At 39.4% G+C, this 18644-nt stretch overlaps 1 protein-coding gene across 1 annotated transcript in view; it reads right to left on the bottom strand.

The window, feature by feature from the left end:
• Positions 1-18644, bottom strand: part of GPC1 (glypican 1) — a 189465-nt gene that overhangs the window by 17355 nt on the left and 153466 nt on the right. Inside the window, exon 3 of the mRNA XM_081910466.1 lies at positions 8823-9214. Coding sequence (XP_081766592.1) covers positions 8823-9214 — 392 coding nt within the window. The remainder of the gene's footprint in view (positions 1-8822; positions 9215-18644) is intronic.

Genomic DNA, 18644 nt, shown 5'->3' with positions numbered 1-18644 from the left:
TATTCTGTGAACTGTCCTGAGCCTCTGGTTATAGGGCGGTATATAAATTCAATCAACCAATCAATAAAAACATGGGAAACATGTCGATATGGGGTACAATGAAGTCAAAGTTGAACAGACACATCTCATTGCTTCTAATATGAGAGTTCAGCATATGCATAAGCCTTTCCTACTGCAATCAGTGGAACTGAAATGGGCTGATTAGCTGGATCATCCTCATGACATGCAGAAAGTGCTGCTTTGATCCAATAAATTGTTTTTAAAACATACCCGACTCCCATTCTGAATAGCTGGAATATTTCTGAAAATGCAGCTTTTCACTCAAATCACTGCCAAGTAAAATTTCTCTTGCTAATTCAAAACTGATGAAAAGTTACGTAGGCGGGAGTGGAGAGGACTATCTTAAACCAAAACACTCAATGATCAACATAACAATTATCAGATTAAAGCCTGTCATTTCTGGGTGCTTGGAAATCAGAACACAAGGACTGTAGCCAAAGCAAAGGATAACAAGATTTGTTCCATTTTTAAACAATCTGGTGCTGTGTGAATGCAGACATGACAGCGAATGGTTTTGCCAAGCACCATCAATCCTGTTCTTGTAACCGCATCTGCTGAAATACCTGGGTGTACTCCTGTCAATGCTACTTTCATTAAGACAAGAATTTCATGAAGATCAGTTCATACCAGGTCAAATCTTCAGGACTGTGAAGGCCTTTCTAATATCACTTGACAACTCAGTGAAGAGAAACAACAATGCAATCTTTATGCAAACACAGTTCTCCTAAAATTTCTTCCCTATGGTCTCACTCAGCAGCAGTCGCGGCAGATAAAATCTGGCAAGTGGGCATCTCTCTCACTGAGATGTGTTCCTACATGCTTTCGTTGAGCAGGTGTGGAGGAAAGCTCTGCCAGACGCTTGCAATCTGTCTTTACCTTTTAATTGAGGGGAATTAAAGAGGCATTTTCCAAGGGTCATATTAGGGAGGGATCGGTGTTTAAAAAAAAACTTGTTCAGACCTGTCTAAATTTCCTAGTGAAGAATTTCTTTGTTCGTACGCACATTAATCCTTTGGGAATGAATAAATAATTTAGATAAGTAACAGATCAAGGCAAATGTAATCTGATATGTTCTTAATATACACATTTCATTATTTTCATGCCAAGGTATTCTAACTAAGGAGTCAACCAGAGGTTTGCTGTTCACTTCAAATGCACAACAATATTTTGCTTTCCTGTCCTTTTGAACAACTGACGAGGAGGGAGAAGGGCAGTTACAGGCAGTCTAACTTTGACAAAGACTCAACATACGCTCAAAGAGCATCTACCTTTTGTCACTCGCCTGTCAAACTGGATGTGCAAGCTCAGCACCATGCTGACCTAGCCAGGTGTGTAAAACTGGCATTGTGCAAGCTGCAGTTATCTATTGCCAAGAATAAATTACCATCTGGGTTAAAAATATAAACCAAAAGTATTTACTAACAGACATATATACAGTGGTACCCTGGTTCTCAAACGGCTTAGTTGACGAACAAATCAGCTCCTGAACGAAGCAAACCCAGAAGTAAGGGTTCCAGTTTGTGAACATTTTTTGGAATCTGAACATCCGACGTGGCTTCTGCTTGAGTGCAAGAAGCCCCTGCAACCAATCAGAAGCCATGCCTTGGTTTTCGAACAGTTTCGGGAGTCGAACAGGCTCCCAGAATAGAAGAAGTTCAAGAACCAAGGTACCACTGTACTCTGTCTGGCAAAGACAGCTGTCCGTTTCCAACTTTCTTTTATCTTTTTCTTTCCCTATGACCCACTCTGTCCTGCCTCCAATTTTGAACTGCCTCTTGTTGGGCCTTTACAAATAATACTTTCCTCAATGGACAGTACTCAAGAGGAATGATGGGGAAAGACCACAGGCGTGTGTGCTTCTCTCTACACTGGACCCCCCCCCCCGATACATAGGGGTCTCTGTCTGCAATGTCTACATATACCCTATCCATCACAAGGATGGGCCATTTCACTAGTTCCTGCATTAAACAATAAATATATTATGATGGAACTCATTAAAGGATTGTTTATACCATCAAGAACACTTGCGGGTTGCCAGTTCATGGTCTGTAATGATGAAAACAGCCTCCACCAAAACAGATGAGTCAGAAATTCTTAATGACTCAAGGGTCATTTTCCTCACTTTCAAATCACTTCAGCCTTTGTTAAAACTTCACAAAAGCAAATTAGAGAACTAACTAGTACTCTACATCACTTTATACTGCTTGAAGTGACACCAAGTTGGGATGGGATTTAGACTGATGCTACAGCACATGGAGAGGGGGGGGGAATCCCTCTGTATAGAAACAGTGAAACTAGTGAGAGTTGGCACCAGTGAGAGATTCCCCCCATTCCTCTATGGGGGTAGAAGGATAATTTCTTTCGAATTGTGGCAGGAGAGGGAAGGGTTAAACCTCCCCTCCTAATGGTCCTAATCTGTGGTCCTAATCTTGATGAGCCTCCCCCCTCTTGATTTTAGTTAAACACCCTGATGACAAGTCAGGTAACACATTTAAGGTGATGTGTAGTTAAGTCCCTTAAAGCTGCAATCTTATGCACACTTATGCTCAAGTATACATGCATAGGATTGCCCTGTTAGTGAATTCATGGTCTGTCAATACAAGGGGACATATATACAAGAGTACACAAAACAGAATGAGTCAGGATGTTATACTGATATTTGATACAACATGAAGTTGATTTCAGGCTAATGCGACAGAAGCGCACCCCTTGGTATAGCACCTTGTTCCTGATAAACACTGACATTTCAAGAAGGCTGTCACTAGCCATTATTGTGCAGTTACAATCAGTACTGAGAGATGCACTCAGCATCTCTCTGAGACGTGCCTAAAAAGGTGTATTGGTGTGAAAGAGGGAGGGAGAGATTTGGGTTTCCCCGTTAAATACCACAAAAACTTGATTGGCTGTGTGTTTTCTTGTTGAGTGGTCAGTTGCAATTCAGGGCATTTAGAAAAACGCATGTCCCATCTAGCATGGTGGCAGAATCTTAAACTTCAGAGAACTCATGATACATCACTTAAAGGGACTAATGCTCCAAGGTTTTCTGTCTGACAGATATTATCAACGTGCAAAAAAGGGAAAAAGCCAGCAGATATTCTATGGAAGAGAGGTGCACCTGGAGATAGCAATAACAGCAAAGCATCATAATGCTTTGCATTTGAAGAGTGATTTATTTCCCCCCACCCCCACCCTACCCTGCTTTATCCAAATCAAAGATATAAAATGAACGTGCATGTGTGTGCATAGCAGAAATACATTTAGATCTTCTTTATCATCATCTTAAGTTTCCTGCTTTAGATGCAGTTATTTAGTTTTTTGAAAGAGCTTCTAAATATAGCCTTAAGAAGTGGCTGTTATGAGACAGGCTTGAAGAGGACATACCAGCAGCACAATCCTAACCATAGTAAGTCATAATGAATTCAATGGGGGCTTACTCCCAGGTGTTAAGAAGTTTTGTGACCTGCTCTCACTGCTGGAAGAGAGCAGCACCACCCAGCTCCTTAAGCAAATGGGCAGTGCTCCTCCTCTGGCTGCACAGCAATGTGAAATCTATAAAATTGTGTGATATCATCTTGTTCACTACGTGATCTCCAATCGACTAGGATTACATAGTGAGCAAAAAACAGAAAATGATTCCAGAGGAGGTACAGTAACAGAGAATACTGTGGCTGTGAACAGCCATCCAGAAATGAAGATAATAAGGTATAGGGGGATGTTCCTAACCCAGCGCCCATTATTGCTTTGGAAAAGTTACATTGGCTCAGCCCTGATTATAGCCCATTTACATCCTTCATTTTCTGCAAAACTGTCCTTGAATAGTCATCTATTGTGGGAAAGCGAACAGGACCAAGAGGCAAGACAAATGATAAATGAAAAGATTATCACGAAGGAGAAAATGTGTAGGGCTCTCCAAGTATCACGATAGGGCTGTAGTCAAATGAGATGTGATGAGTGGAGATGAATCTACAAAACGGTTTAGTATATAAAGTCTGCAACAGACTGTAATATTTTTCTGTTAATCCGGAGCATCATTTTTTAAATAGCATATATCTTTCAACAGAAGCCTGGTGCTTGACCGACTCACTTTCATCCTAGACAGTTTATCACTGGGACACACACATTTTGCCTGAGCTAAAAATATGCTAGAAATGGGGGTGGGGGTGGGATACACAGTTCATTTCATTTGCCTATTCAGACCTCTGAAAAGGTGACAAACTGATCTCCAGAGATCAATACACATAGAAGTCTAAGGGGAAATTATCACTCTAACCCTAAAAAAATCAAGTGTACATACAAAGGTGTGTAAATGGCTGAGGGCACCACTGCATGCAGGGTTTTTCACTTGAAATGACTGACAAAAAATAATCTTGCCTCTTCTGTGGTATTGGCCTGTTTTACTTAATTCTGCCAAACTACAATGGCCGTTTTTGGTAGGGATAGCCTAGCCATGGTTAACCCAGCTTTGGTAATCTCCAAGTTGTACAACTGTAATGTGGGTTGCCCCTGAAGATGACCTGGAAATAACAACTAGTGCAAAATGCTGTGGCTTGAATGCTGGAAGGGAAGCAGACCATGAGCACACTGCCTCTATCTTAAAAGAGCTATACTGGTTACCAACTGTTTTCCAGGCCCAATTCAAGGTGCTTACTCTGATGTTGACAGCCCTAAATGGTTTGGGACCCAGATATTGGCAAAAACACTTCCTAGAGTAGTTGATCAATCGATTCCCATCAAAGGGAACTCTGGGAATTGTAACTGTGGGAGGGGAATAGGGGTCTCCAATCAACTCTCAGCATCTTTAACGAACTACAGCTTTCATTATTATTGGGGGGAAGTCATGACTAGTGACGTTAAATTTGAGAGAATAATCTTTTGGAGAATATTCTCGATTAATGACCATATTAGAGAATTTTCATTGAAAATAGGAGAATATTCATTTTAATGCATTGAAAAGGATATAATTTTAATGCATTGAAAATGATATTATTAGTTAATATACATGTTTATTCATGGGTAAAGTGTTCAGATGGCAACCAAAAACTGTACAGATACTTTTATTCAATGGGGAAATGCAGTGAATTCACATTCTTTGATTTTTTGCACCAAACTTTAAATTGAAAATTCAACGTGAATGATTCACGTTAATCACAAAGCCTGCCACTAACCGTATATTTACCATCAACTTTGAATTCTAATTATGTTGTGTATGAAGGAAATGTAGCTTTTAAAGTAAAAGGAATATTAAAAAATCTCAGGTCCACTACCTGAGTACGTTCTTTAATAAGCATATCTACATGGTACAGTATTTTGAGTGCGACACTAATAAAATCAATATAAAATTTAAAATAAATGCTATTATTTCCAGAAAATAAAACACAATGATCATTATTCCTTACTCACACTGGCAATATCACAGCTTGACTTATTATTTATTAAATTTTTAAAATGTGGGTTGTAAAACTGGTTCTTAACATTAGAATTTACAGTTTGTAGAGAATATTCTCCGGAGAATTTTCTTGAGAATATTCTCATTCTGGAGAATATTCTCACCTCACACCACTAGTCATGACTGTTTAAACTGGTATCTTAGCACTTTAAATGTATGATGAGAAACTCTGCCTCGCTTGCATTGTCTTTTTCAATCTGTCACTCACACTGTCACAGGCCACCAATCCAATATATTCCCCTTCTGTCAATCATTTCCCCACCCACTCTTCTGTTACAACAAATAATCAGGAAGAGTTTCAGACCCAATTATGAATGCTCCAAATCTAACATGATGCTTTTCCTTCATCAAGGATGCCTTTTTCCTCCACTGACTATTAGGAGAACTAACTCTGAATGCCATTTCTGGAAAAGAGAAATTGTGGCTCTGGGCACTTTTGCATTGCTGGGTCGCCTCCAATGTGTGATTCTTTGAACAGCTTCTATTCACTTCTCTCTCTGCACACATGCCTTTCAATCACTGCAAGAGCTTCTGCAATATATAGAGCCTATTGAAGTGCAAATTGAAAAGGGTGATGGCTGAAATGTTAGAATGATACGAGGTCCAGCAGCTGGTGGCAAGGAAAGAACTTCAACTTAGGCAAAATGTGGAGGCAGAAGTTATTAAAAACAAATACAGTGGTACCTCGGTTTAAGAACAGTCCGGTTTAAGAACGATTCGGTTTACAAACTCCGCAAAACCGAAAATAGTGTCCCGGTGTGAGAAATTTACCTAGGTCTAAGAACGAAAGGGCACTGGCAGCAGGAAGCCTCATTAGGGGAAGTGCGGCCCGATTTAATAACAGTTTTGGTTTAAGAACGGATTTCTGGAATGGATTACGTTCGTAAACCAAGGTACCACTGTAAATCACAAGAGACCTGCTTGTCATGTGGCCACTGACATACTCCTGCTCTCCAATTATTTACTGGCTCTCTCACATACCCTTTTACATTCAGGTAGGTAGCTGTGTTGGTCTGACACAGTCGAAATAAAAAAAAATATTGTCCAGTAGCACCTTATAGGCCAACTAAGTTTGTTCTGGTATAAGCTTTCGTGTGCATGCACAGTTCTTCAGATTCTTCAGACAATATTTATTTATTTATTTATTTATTTATTTATTTATTTATTTATTTATTATTCCCTTTTACGGATAGCCCATTTCCCTTCATTTTATTTGCACTAAATTTACAGGGGAATCATCATGGCTGTAATGAGGAGGAGTGGTATAGGATGATATCCTTGTTTGCTGGTGAACTTGCATATATGGGTCAAAATGCAAATTGATTTCCTGGGCTTAGACATCAAATATATTTTAGGATAAGAGACTAATAGCTAATGGCCTTGCCAACAAGACACACAGAGTGATTCTTCAACCTCCTGCATGTTATGTTTTGCCCCTTGTTTGATGACACTTTACGTCATCTGCCGGAAGCAGACTTCTTACTTGGTGACTGGAGGTCAATCTTTGGAAGAAGGAGAATCTATGGAGGTAATAAAGTCTATAACTTCTGTACCACAAGAGCAGAGAGCAAATGAGACATGAATGCAATCCACAGTCCAGAGCACTGCATGCTCTTTGATACATACATGGGAGTTCTTGAAAGTGCAAGCTGCTCCAATAAATGTCAATGGAAGCAGCTGTTCCATATGAGGAATGCTTTTGCAACCACTGAAATGAAAGGTGGTTGAATACAGTGGTACCTCGGGTTAAGTACTTAATTCGTTCCGGAGGTCTGTTCTTAACCTGAAACTGTTCCTTAACCTGAAGCACTACTTTAGCTAATGGGGCCTCCTGCTGCCGCTACGCTGCGGGAGCCCAATTTCTGTACTTATCCTGAAGCAAAGTTCTTAACCGGAAGCACTATTTCTGGGTTAGTGGAGTCTGTAACCTGAAGCGTATGTAACCTGAGGTACCGTTGTACCTTCAACTTTTAAGAAATCGATAGAAAGACGGGATGTCTGTAGAAGTCAAGCCATGCTTGGGATGCCCAAACAGTAGTTCCTGGAGCCTCACACCCATAATTCTCCAACAGTGGGGCTTTTAATTCATTTTATCTTCACACATCTGACTCTAGAGGCACAGGAGAATGGAGGGAAGGAGGGAAATATAGTTAAAAGTGGCCAGATCGTTTCTTCAGGCCTAGAACAAGACTACTGATATCAATTAAAAAAACAAATAAGCTTTTTCTCACTTTACTTTCACTTCAATTGTGTCATTCTCCTGCTTTTTTAAATCTTAAAAAAAACTACTTGAAGGGTCATGCGAACAGGATGTACAACCACTTTTGAACGATTTTATACCACATTTATAAATTAAAAACTTAGCCGCTGTCAACTTCCCAATGTTTCCCTTGAATTTGAACTTAGAGCACCAAAGAATACTCCCTTTCTCCTAACAATTCTGTCTGATGAGATCAATTGATAATATAAGAATCACCAACAAATGACACAGCACAGTGCATTTCTGCTCGGAAAGTGTGCAATTTTTCATAGGGAGATAAAGCAACAAAACGCCTAGTTTTATAAACTGCAGTATGTGTGCATGTGTTTCAGCATCAAAAAGGAAAAAAAGAGCATGGTGCTCTCTTATGGCCTTTACCAATGTTTTTAGCAGTCATTTACAGTTAAAGGGGGGCTGCACAGCAGTATAACCCTCCTGAAAACCTTAGGGAGGGAGACTATCAAGCTCAATTTGCTGAGGGAACCCTCAAGTCTGGAGCTGGCTCTTCCAGAAGCATTAAAAAAATAAAAAATAAACTAGAAGATGACCATTATCAACAAAGCTGTCTGTCTCATAGGTAAAGGTAAAGAGACCCCTGACAGTTAAGTCCAGTCGCAGACGACTCTGGGGTTGCAGCGCTCATCTCGCTTTATAGGCTGAGGGAGCTGACGTTTGTCCGCAGACAGTTTTTCCGGGTCATGCGGCCAGCATGACTAAGCCGCTTCTGGCGAAGCCAGAGCTGCGCACGGAAACACCGTTTACCTTCCCACTGGAACGGTACCTATTTATCAACTTGCACTGTGTGCTTTCGAATTGCTAGGTTGGCAGGAGTTGGGACCGAACAACGGGAGCTCATCCCATCGCGGGGCCTCGAACCAGCAACCTTCCAATTGGCAAGTCCAAACGGAACAGTGGTTTAAACCACAGCGCCACCCGTGTCCCTCTATCTGTCTCGTATGAGCTGTTAAAAATAATTATCACCTGCGCTAATTAAGACAGAGCCCTGAAAATGCCTCAGGCAAGGTGACCACCCAGGAATTCTCGCCAGCGACTTACCTGAGAGACCCTTCTGACAACATCATTGCCCACACCAAGTCCCTGCACAAAGGAGCGGACTGCAATGAAGGCCCTGGTTGCCTTCAGTTTCAGGTCTCTTGGAACCTCTCCAAAGGGCTTGTGCTGCTCAGAGTGCTTCACCATGCAGTCCACATACTCATCCGGAAGGTAGTACTGAGGATTCATCAACTTGAAGAGCCGTTCTAGCAGGCGAATCCAAAACTCATTGAGGGCCTCTTCTAGGTTGATGTTGGAACCCCGGTAATAGCGCCGCAGCTCACTATACAAGTCTTTGAAAACCTTTGAGTTCTGGGTGTATAGATCTCCGTACATACTGGGAAATGTGTCATAAAGGGCCTTCTCAGACTTATTCAACAAGTCCTGGAAATAACCTGCAAACAGAAAAAGTACGGGGAACAAATCAGTGTGAAAATCGGAAATTTCCAGAAAGATTGAAAGATTCAAATAGGATGCTTCAAATTATATTTGGATTAGCCTATTACACCATTAGCATATGGTAGATATTCTCCAATGTATTTGTATTTTCTTCAGGCACTGAAAAGGAAACATTAATTGTAATCTGTTCACTTATTTCCAACCCTATGTATATGCAAATGCTCCTATCTGCAAAAGAGTATTTTCCAAAAGGCCAGTGTCCAAAATGCATTTCTACAACATTCCCGTGCGTCTGCAAATCAAAGCACCATATTTTCTCTGGGTTAAAGTACAGCTGGAAACCAGCCACAGATCCTGGTTTGGCAAAAACTGATGGACAAATTCATCAATGTGAAATGTGATGAAACATATTTCATGGACATTTTAGGGTGGTGCCAAAAGGCACCAGTGAAATTTAAATGCAATCACACTTCTTCTGACTGTTTAATCCCTAAGGATAATATATGCAAATCACTGTGTAAATCAGTATGACAAAAGGCTGACAGGATTAAAAGATGCTAAAAGCTTCTTTTCCATGCCATTGCTCCTGAGAGGAACTCATGTGCAAAAGCTAACAATCCTATTTAAGGGAATATACAAAAAAATTAACACGTGCAGGGAAATAGTCCAAACAGTTCTTAAAATCTTAATACTTGCTCTCAATTTTAAGAAGACACGAAAATGCGCTTGACACCTTACAAAACATTCACTTTCAAGTGAAATGGCACAGCAGACATTTAACTGCAGCATTATTGCCAATCTCATAATTAACAAAAGAGAGCAAATGTTACATCTTTTCAGAGTATTTTGCTACGGTGCTGTTGACATTTAGGCTGAGGCAGTATTTCCTTTCAAAACACACTGGAATAGTGAACATTGTGGCCAGGAATAGTAAGTCATTAAAAGTCCCATGAAATGCTCTTGTTAGAACATCACGGTGCGGTACTTCAAACATAAGAGGGAAACAACCATGCAAGAATTTGTCTGAATTCCATGTACTTCACCAGTGAAAAAGAGGGTCTTCACCAGTTTTGGTGCCCTGATTGCACGGTGATATAAAGCCATGTCTACATTAGGGCTGGGGAATATATCAATACATTGTCCAAAACCAGTTTGAAGTCCACACTGTGATATCAGTTTCATAGTTTTTGACCTAGCAATATATTGCGAATCATGATATATGTGTTGGTGTGCTTTGCAAAAATCACATAGTGGGAAAAACTGTGAAGCCAGCAAATGCCTCTACATACCTCCATCCTTACTTCAGACATTGTAATATATCACAAAGTTGAAAACCAGATATCACTCAGTCCTACTGTTTGCCTCTACATAGTTCCATCCTTATGTCAGACATTATGATATACTGACATCAGTATAAACATCAGTATATCACGATTTTGATACAATGCGATGTCGAAAACTCAGATATTGCCCAGCCCTGGTCTACATGTTCATTAGTACGGAAACGTGAAGCCCTTATCCTGTTACATGGATAAACATGAAGGTGGAAGAGGAGGCAATATTTTGGTATATTACTGGCCTCCTACTATTTTTCTTTCCCTATTCCTTTCCTTCTCCTGCTTACAAGCAATTTAATAGTGTTGCAAGCCAGCTGTTTCAGAGCTTCTATAATTTTGTGCAAATATACAACCCGAGACCTGTGTAAATAACATATTTCCTAAAAGTAATGCATCAAAAGCCATTTGTGCAGAGGTGCCTATATTATCTAGACAGGTTACAATAAAATATTCTAAACTCATTTGTGTAACTCAATCCTAGGGGCACAAGGCTAGTAGCTATCCTATATTCACTAATGGAATACACATGGTAGTTTCTGACTGGGGGAAAAATGTCCGAGTCCAGAGCACTCGCAGAACCTTTTAATTAGGTCCCCAAAGTGCACCTGACTAATAGCCAAGTTAGCACAGGAAGGAAATAAAACTACCTGTAATAAAAACATGAGGAGCAAACAAAACAGGAGAAATGTGTGATGATAATAAGCAAGAAGTCAGCAATTTGGGTTTATTCCATATTGAAAAAACCAAGAAGCACAAGCTGGTTTATTGACTAAAGGACAGAAAGATTTAAAGGGCTATTTCAAGCATGCATATCTCAGCATTCAGTGCCTTGCAGCTGAACACATGGATTACGGTATTTTTACAGGAAAGTGTTGTTTTCAGGTACATCAAGTGATTAAGAAAGTATTATGATGTTTGATTTATGGTGGTTGTTTTACATGCAGCCATTCACAAGTCATCACTTGGTATTGCAGTCATCAAGCCTGAAGACACTCACAATATGCATGATGATATCAGCTTAAAACACAAGGGCACAGATGGCATGTGTTGTACATAAGGATGGGTGGACCCACACAAATTCGCTTTGGCATTAAACCAAAGTAACCACATGGACTTCAGAGACATCCGCTGAAATCCAGAAAACTGAATGAAATTGTGCTTGGATCAGCCTCTACTTTGGCATACAATGACATCATCAGCATCTGGTCAGGTCTAGAGGCATCAGTCCTTGCCACAGCACTCATGGGGCAGTCTCTGAAACCCCTACCTCATAACCATACTTACTGGAGGCAAGGGGAGAATGGCAGAGTGCGGGGAGATTCATTACAAGTAATGAAATTTCTAGAAGAGAATGAACCCTGCGTGGTTCAGAAATGCTTGGAGCAATGGGAATGCAAGCTGTTGTAAGAAAATCATTGGTGTTTTAAGAAAATCATCGGTGAGGACCCTCTTTCCGACTGTGAACATGGCAACAGGTACAACTATCTCCAGTTCCTAGCAATGTCACTACCATGTGCAAGGGAATCATTACAATTCGGACCACGACCACATCTATATATCCTAAAGTCTGGTCCAGTAGATGGTAGACTTCTCAAATACAGTATGAAAATCCTGTCTTGGTGAAGCTTGCCTCCATCTTTAACAAACAAGTGAAGATTAGTAACACAGGTGTGTGTGAGTAAGTAAAATTTACAAATTGAACTCACATTTAAAAACGTAATGTGCTTGAAGCACTTTTTACATAAATTATTTTTCTAATTCTGAAATAGCTTTGTAAGCTGCTGGGTCAGCATTATATTTCCTCCTTTCTGAAAACATCAAGAGTTCTGGTACCTCTTGCAGTTAGATATTTATCAAAATGCCAATATTTTAAAAATGAACTTTTGTGAATGCTGACAATTTGTAATTGCTACAAAAGGGGGTGAAACCTGGGAGAGGCAAGTTCTATCTGATGATGCTGTGCACAAGGAAATTGCTTATTTTTGAAGAGGATAATCTTACTGAGAATCTTGGTGCTCCTTAAAACTACTTACATGTTCTATTTACATTGGAAGAAGCCGGAAAATAAGCAGTCTTACAGATGCAAACAGGAAAACTAATTTCCAGTTGTCACCAAAGAACAGGCTGTAAATTCAGATCTCCAAGAGCACTCCAATGTACTTCTCCTAAGCAAATTCTTCTATTAACCCAAGGGACCAATTTTAAATATGCAGATACTAATTCCTAGAGTCATATCCTCCCTCAAGCAACCTTCACAAGACCATGAACATTTTAGAGTTTACAGCGCCACTCTGAGTTAGCCTTCTTCTCCTGCTGTTAGATGATAGACTGTTTCTCTGCTTAAAGGCACTTTTGCTTTGCATCAGCTCAAGCAGAGTTGTTCAAAAAAGGTGTGCTGTGAAGCCCTTTGAGCAAAACCTTGGGATCTTTTCAACAGCACAACAAACTGACTGCTGCTTTTGATTAATTTTATTGTTCTCCTGGGCTTTACTGCTTTATAAAATACTGTGATACTGAATTCTTCCAGAGGTTTTTACAAGGAAAGGTGTCTTATAGGTATTTTAACTGAAACATTAAAAATGGTATCATATACCCCTGTGTGGCAGGATAAATATGCAGCACTGTTTATCTTTCATTCTGTCCAGTAGTAAGCTACTGAATTAAAGCACCTTTTCTTAAAGTTATTTGCTAACTATTTGAATTCAGTTTTGTTTAGGTTTAGCTTTGGTGACTCTTATTCCTATTTTCCATGTGGCATAACAGGAGAAAAATGGTTGCCTATTGGTACCATGCCCAGTTTGCAAGACATATTTCTGTCTACTGTTGACAGAGTTAATACTGAGCTCTTTGGACCGTTGATGTAAACTAGTATAACAATTCTCATGTTGTTATTGGGGTCTAAGTACATACAATATTAACTGTGTTGTTGCAATCATATCAGTGTATTATGTTTATTTAATAGTAAGTTCTCATTTTCCTCCAGTTTTTATTGGGATTGTAGTATATTGGGAGGAGAGACCATACCCTTGCCTCCCCAACTATAATCTCCATGTAAATTACTCCCCAACTACCATTAGTGACAGGGGGGAAAAACCTACCATTTGTGCCAATATACTGTACTCCCAAATACTGTGTTCTTACACTTCACATCCCTGTCAACTGCAGTCCTGTTCCCCCTACATGATTACTCTAAAAAGTGATTGGTAGAAACATATTTAGCATCACGTTTAGTGTGGCCCTGACAGTCCAATAACTTTAATGAACTATATAAATTAAGGTTACCAGGCGTCCCCTTTCCCTGGAGACAGTCCCCGGATTTACAAATCAGTCCCCATACAAAATCCATTGAAAAGTGTCTCCAGATTAATTGATAAAAATTTGGTACCCTTAATATAAATATTTATGCCAAAAAACAAAACCCAAACCCACTAGAAACTGCAGCTGGTGGGTTGCAGGGCTGGTGGCATGCAATAGGGAAAACAGAATCTGAAACTGAAGCTCAAGTTAAACATCTTTCGAGCAAATTACAATTGAACATGAAAATTAAATAGAAGCAAATTAGATGTCACCCACAAATATGTAGATTGCAGTGAAAAGCTCTTTAGGTGGAGGTGCTTTTCAGCAGGAGAAAGAAAGTTTGCTCTAGCCATTTCCTACCAATTCAGGGAAGAAAGGATATAAAAGTAGGGCAAACATAAAGAGGTAGGGGTCTTGGGAACTTGGGAGTGGACAGCTAGTTCAGCTCCACCACCCATCTAGCTGGATGGGTGGCTTTCCTTCCTGTTTCCCTTTGAAGTGTAAGTTTGTTAAGACCTCTATATATTAACACAAAGAAGTATGGTAAATGCAGATACACTGCATGTGTCACCTGCCACCTGAAGTGAAGGGTCACCTGTGGAATCACTGGTTTCTAACTTAAGTAGAGAGGTCCAGGAGGCTGGGAAGCAGCATCCAAATGTAACTTGCAAAGGAACTGACAAGGATGGATGTACAAACCGCACCCCTGCTTCTATTTCGGTCTCTAGCTCCAGTGATGCTTAGAGTAGTTGTAGTACTGGGATAATGAATGTGAGTTCTGGAATCTCTATTTAGAAATGTGTTTTTGTTAAATAATGTGGTTTGTTTTCTCCTGATACTTATTTGCTTCTCTCTTGAAAGCCCCATTGAAAGTGTGTGTGCACAGCCGTCTTCATAATGTCAAGAAGTCCTTGGGAATATTTGAGCCTCCTAGAAAAATACGATAGAGGGTTCTTGACAGTGAGAAAAATCAGATGCTTAAGCATTAGTGGATGCTTTAGCGGAATCTGTTGGCTTAATGAGCAATGAATGCACATGAACCACTAGTTGGTAGTTTATCCAAAGACGGTTTTTCAGGCATGCCTGCTGCTATTAAATAACTCATCAACTCTTTCTCCATGGTATTCTCGGCTAAAGAGCTTGCTATGAGTGAATCTGATTGGCACCCAATCCCCATACTAAACAAAATTACTTTATTTCAAAGAACTTACTTTCTTACAAAGAAATAGCTTACACATCTGTTACTTCGGTGTTGGTGCCCTAATGTAGGCAAGGTTAACACAGAGTTCAATACTTCAACACACATTTTATTAGCCTACTGAAAACAGTATCGTTTTACAGGTTTGAACCTTGTACAGTTCTTAGAATATGCTGGTCCAATAAAATACATCTGATTCTCTATTTTGTATAGCACATCCCTAAGACAAGCATCCCACAGAAAAGCTATTCCTATTTTGTTTACGTCCATTGGGAATTATAGATGCTGGCTGAAAGAACCTTTACATTGTCTATGGGTCTGAAAAATCCTAAAATCTGTGTTGCCTGTCATTGGCTCTGTTAGTGTTGGGTAAGGCCTTGTGGTTGGTTTGTGCATGGTGGTAAGCTGTGCAAATGGGCTGGCTCCTTGAGAGCAGCTCATACCCACTTTGCTCCTCCGTAATCCTTTGCGCTTAGTGTGGCATGGCAGCTAAGCCACAGTTTGGCACAGCATGTCATCTGAATTTGGGATTGTGAGTTAAGTTTTCTCTTCCTGAACCACAATCTGCAGCCAAGAAAACACAGAGAAATTTAAAATTAAACTGAAACAATGAAATAAGCCAAACAATGTCCCAATTTTGACTATGTCATAGCATATACCTTTGCCAGTTCAGAAAGGTCATTATTTGCTCACTATTTAAAATAATTTGAATATTTGCATTTTTAACTAATTTTGTTATAGATGCAGTTTAGGATTACCTACTTAACAGCTTTTTGTATTTATTATGTCAGGTCACATGACACCTGCTTATACCAAGAAAAGAAAGAGTGAGAGTTAAAACATGAAATTACTGGATTTTCTGACTGGTTTATGAGGAATTAATTTGGATCAAGGAACTTACTGTAGACAAGGTTTTCAAAGCCATTTCTCAAGCTCCTCATAAAGCTGTTGTTATATTGAGCAATTCTGCTCTAAGCACATTCTATAAATGGGCAGCGCCATTCTTAAATGTTAGGAGCTTAGCAACAAATTCTGCTCTAGAAAGCTCAGCGTGGGATTTTCCAAGGCTGCTAACTCAGCAAAACAAGCCTACTTCCTTTTTACACAATGGCAGGTACTTCTCATTGCTAGATGTTACAGTCTGAATTGCATTTAATGCTATCAGCTTCTGATTTTTTTATCTTCTGTTTATATACATCACATGGTTTCATTATTGGTTTGCTGTCCTTGGAGTTCACTGTTTTTGCATTCATCTGAATTGCAAAATGTCTTCTTGGTGGCAGGCAAATACCTTTAAATTGTCCCAGGCTTTTCACATCTGATGAGTTTTGATTGCTTTATTGTTTGCTATTTTAGTGATTGCCCTGGTTTTATTATTTTATTGCTTTTATTTTGTGAACTGCACTTCCAATTATTTATTGAAGGATACTATAAATATTTATTAAATAATAACTAAATGGAAAGTGATACCCAACAATATGATAACCATACTCACGAGTAACACTGTATATTATCTGAATTCTGCATTCCCTGACCCCTTATAAAAATGCTATAAATGTTCATTCTGATGGCATAGATTTAAAATTGACCAACCTTGCTTTTAACAGTTCAGTAAAATAAAAACTGTGAACTGGTAACAGTTATTTGTCAGTTTGTCTTAAGACTGTTTGTGTCAGAGTGGTCTAACTCTCTAGAGAACATCAAACTGCAAATACGATACAGAATTGAGCTCATTTCTGAAAAGAAATGTCTACAAAGAAAAGCAGAGCAAAAAGATATCAAATGCTGTATCACTGTTTCTCAGCTCAAAATGAATGGAACTCTTTCAGAAATGGATGGATGCCAAGGAAGGTTTTCTACCCAAGACTACCGCAGTGAAGGAGACAAGAGTGAAATATACTTCACATCAGTATTGCTATCATATCTCAATAATCTTTGGTTTATAAGAATGTGAGGAGGAAGAGTAGAGTGTGAGGTGCCCTATACAATGTTAACAAAGCAGAAAGAAACAAGCAGCTCATCCTTTTTTGTAGTTTTCAAAACTCCCTTGGAAAGATAGCTACATCAGCACGAAGCATATTTGAAGTCAGTGTTTATCATCTTAAATTCCAATGCCCTGTTGTGTCCAACACATTTCTCATAACAGGCTTTGATGCTACAGCAGAAGAAATTATGGAGGCAAAAGAATAAAAATAAAAAATAAACGTAAGCCTTTTGAAAATCAAATTGTGTCTTTTTTGTACATTTGTGTGGCAACCAGCCATTCACTTTTAGTGAAAATGTAACAAACCCTGCTGGATCACACCAGGACCTTATTTTCAACAACGGTTGGTCAGATGCTTACATAAAACTCACAAGCGTTCATTTCATTTCATTTCATTTTTCAATAGCTATACCACCTTTCTATGCCACTGTATTCGAGGCATTTTACAACCCACAGAACTGCCAAAATATACAAGGATCATGTTGTCATTCTATAGCACATTAAATCTATCTATAATAATTCAAATGAAACTAAAAACAAATTTACAACATTCAAAAATCCATTTCCAGGCAGGAACTACCATTAGGCAGAACGAGACAAACACTTCATTTTAAAGCAACTCAGACTGGGTATCCTGAAAGGGCAGTGAATAGTTAATTATTTAATGTATTGTCAAGTAAGGAGGCGCACTTTGGGGATTTTATGCTTCAGGTGTGTGAATAACCTGGCCAGCCCTGGGCACTATGCACCTTGATGGGAATGTGTGTGATGTGCAGCAAAATGTCTTGAGCTGGCCTTGTCCTTTTTACATATAGTATAATAATACTGACAAAGTATCAGCAGCAATAAAACAGAATTGCCCCATCACTTGCAACAAGTCATGACATAGTTACAAACAAACAAGACATCATCAGCAAAACTACAGTAGCAAAATGCCAACGATAATACGAAAGCACAGGAGCAGAGATGAGAACAGAAATCGCGTGGCGGTGGCGCAGCGGCCCCATTAGCTAAAGTGGTGCTTCAGGTTAAGAACAGTTTCAGGTTAAGAAAGGACCTCCAGAACGAATTAAGTTCTTAACCCGAGGTACCACTGTATTTGTTTCAAAAACTAAATAGAATATATAATAGTTTAATAAAATAGTTAAGCTTCTCTTCTTGGAATGATCCATTCCCATTCTCAGAAATATTGTCCACATATGCAATTCACAACACAAGTTTAAGAGGATATGAAAATATGCTTGTCTTGTCTTGATGCTTTAAGGTGGACAGAAGACACATTTTCCTTGTGCCATGAGGATTGCAAGAGAAGTAAGCAGGGCCTTTAAGCAATCCAGCATCTCAAAAAGGCTAAAGAGAGATTTGTGCTGCACAGTGTCTCTGACACAGTGACTCTCCCCAGAGAGAGAAAAAGAGAGGATAAACCAGCCGCTGGAATAACATTTCTGTTTCAGTCACCATTCCCTGTATTATCTGTTCTTGCCATAGCCTCACACAATTATATATCTCTGCCCATGCTATCAAAACACACTTTCTTTCTTTCTTGGAAAGAACTAGAAACTAGGATGTTTCCAGAAAGTATTATCAAAATGGCTGCCTTCACTGCATGT

The sequence above is a fragment of the Podarcis melisellensis genome, assembly GCF_964234715.1.
Source record: "Podarcis melisellensis genome assembly, chromosome: 5".
In the NCBI taxonomy this organism is placed as follows: domain Eukaryota; kingdom Metazoa; phylum Chordata; class Lepidosauria; order Squamata; family Lacertidae; genus Podarcis; species Podarcis melisellensis.
Note: the sequence above shows the minus strand (reverse complement) of the source record. Positions and strands in the feature narration are given on the sequence as shown.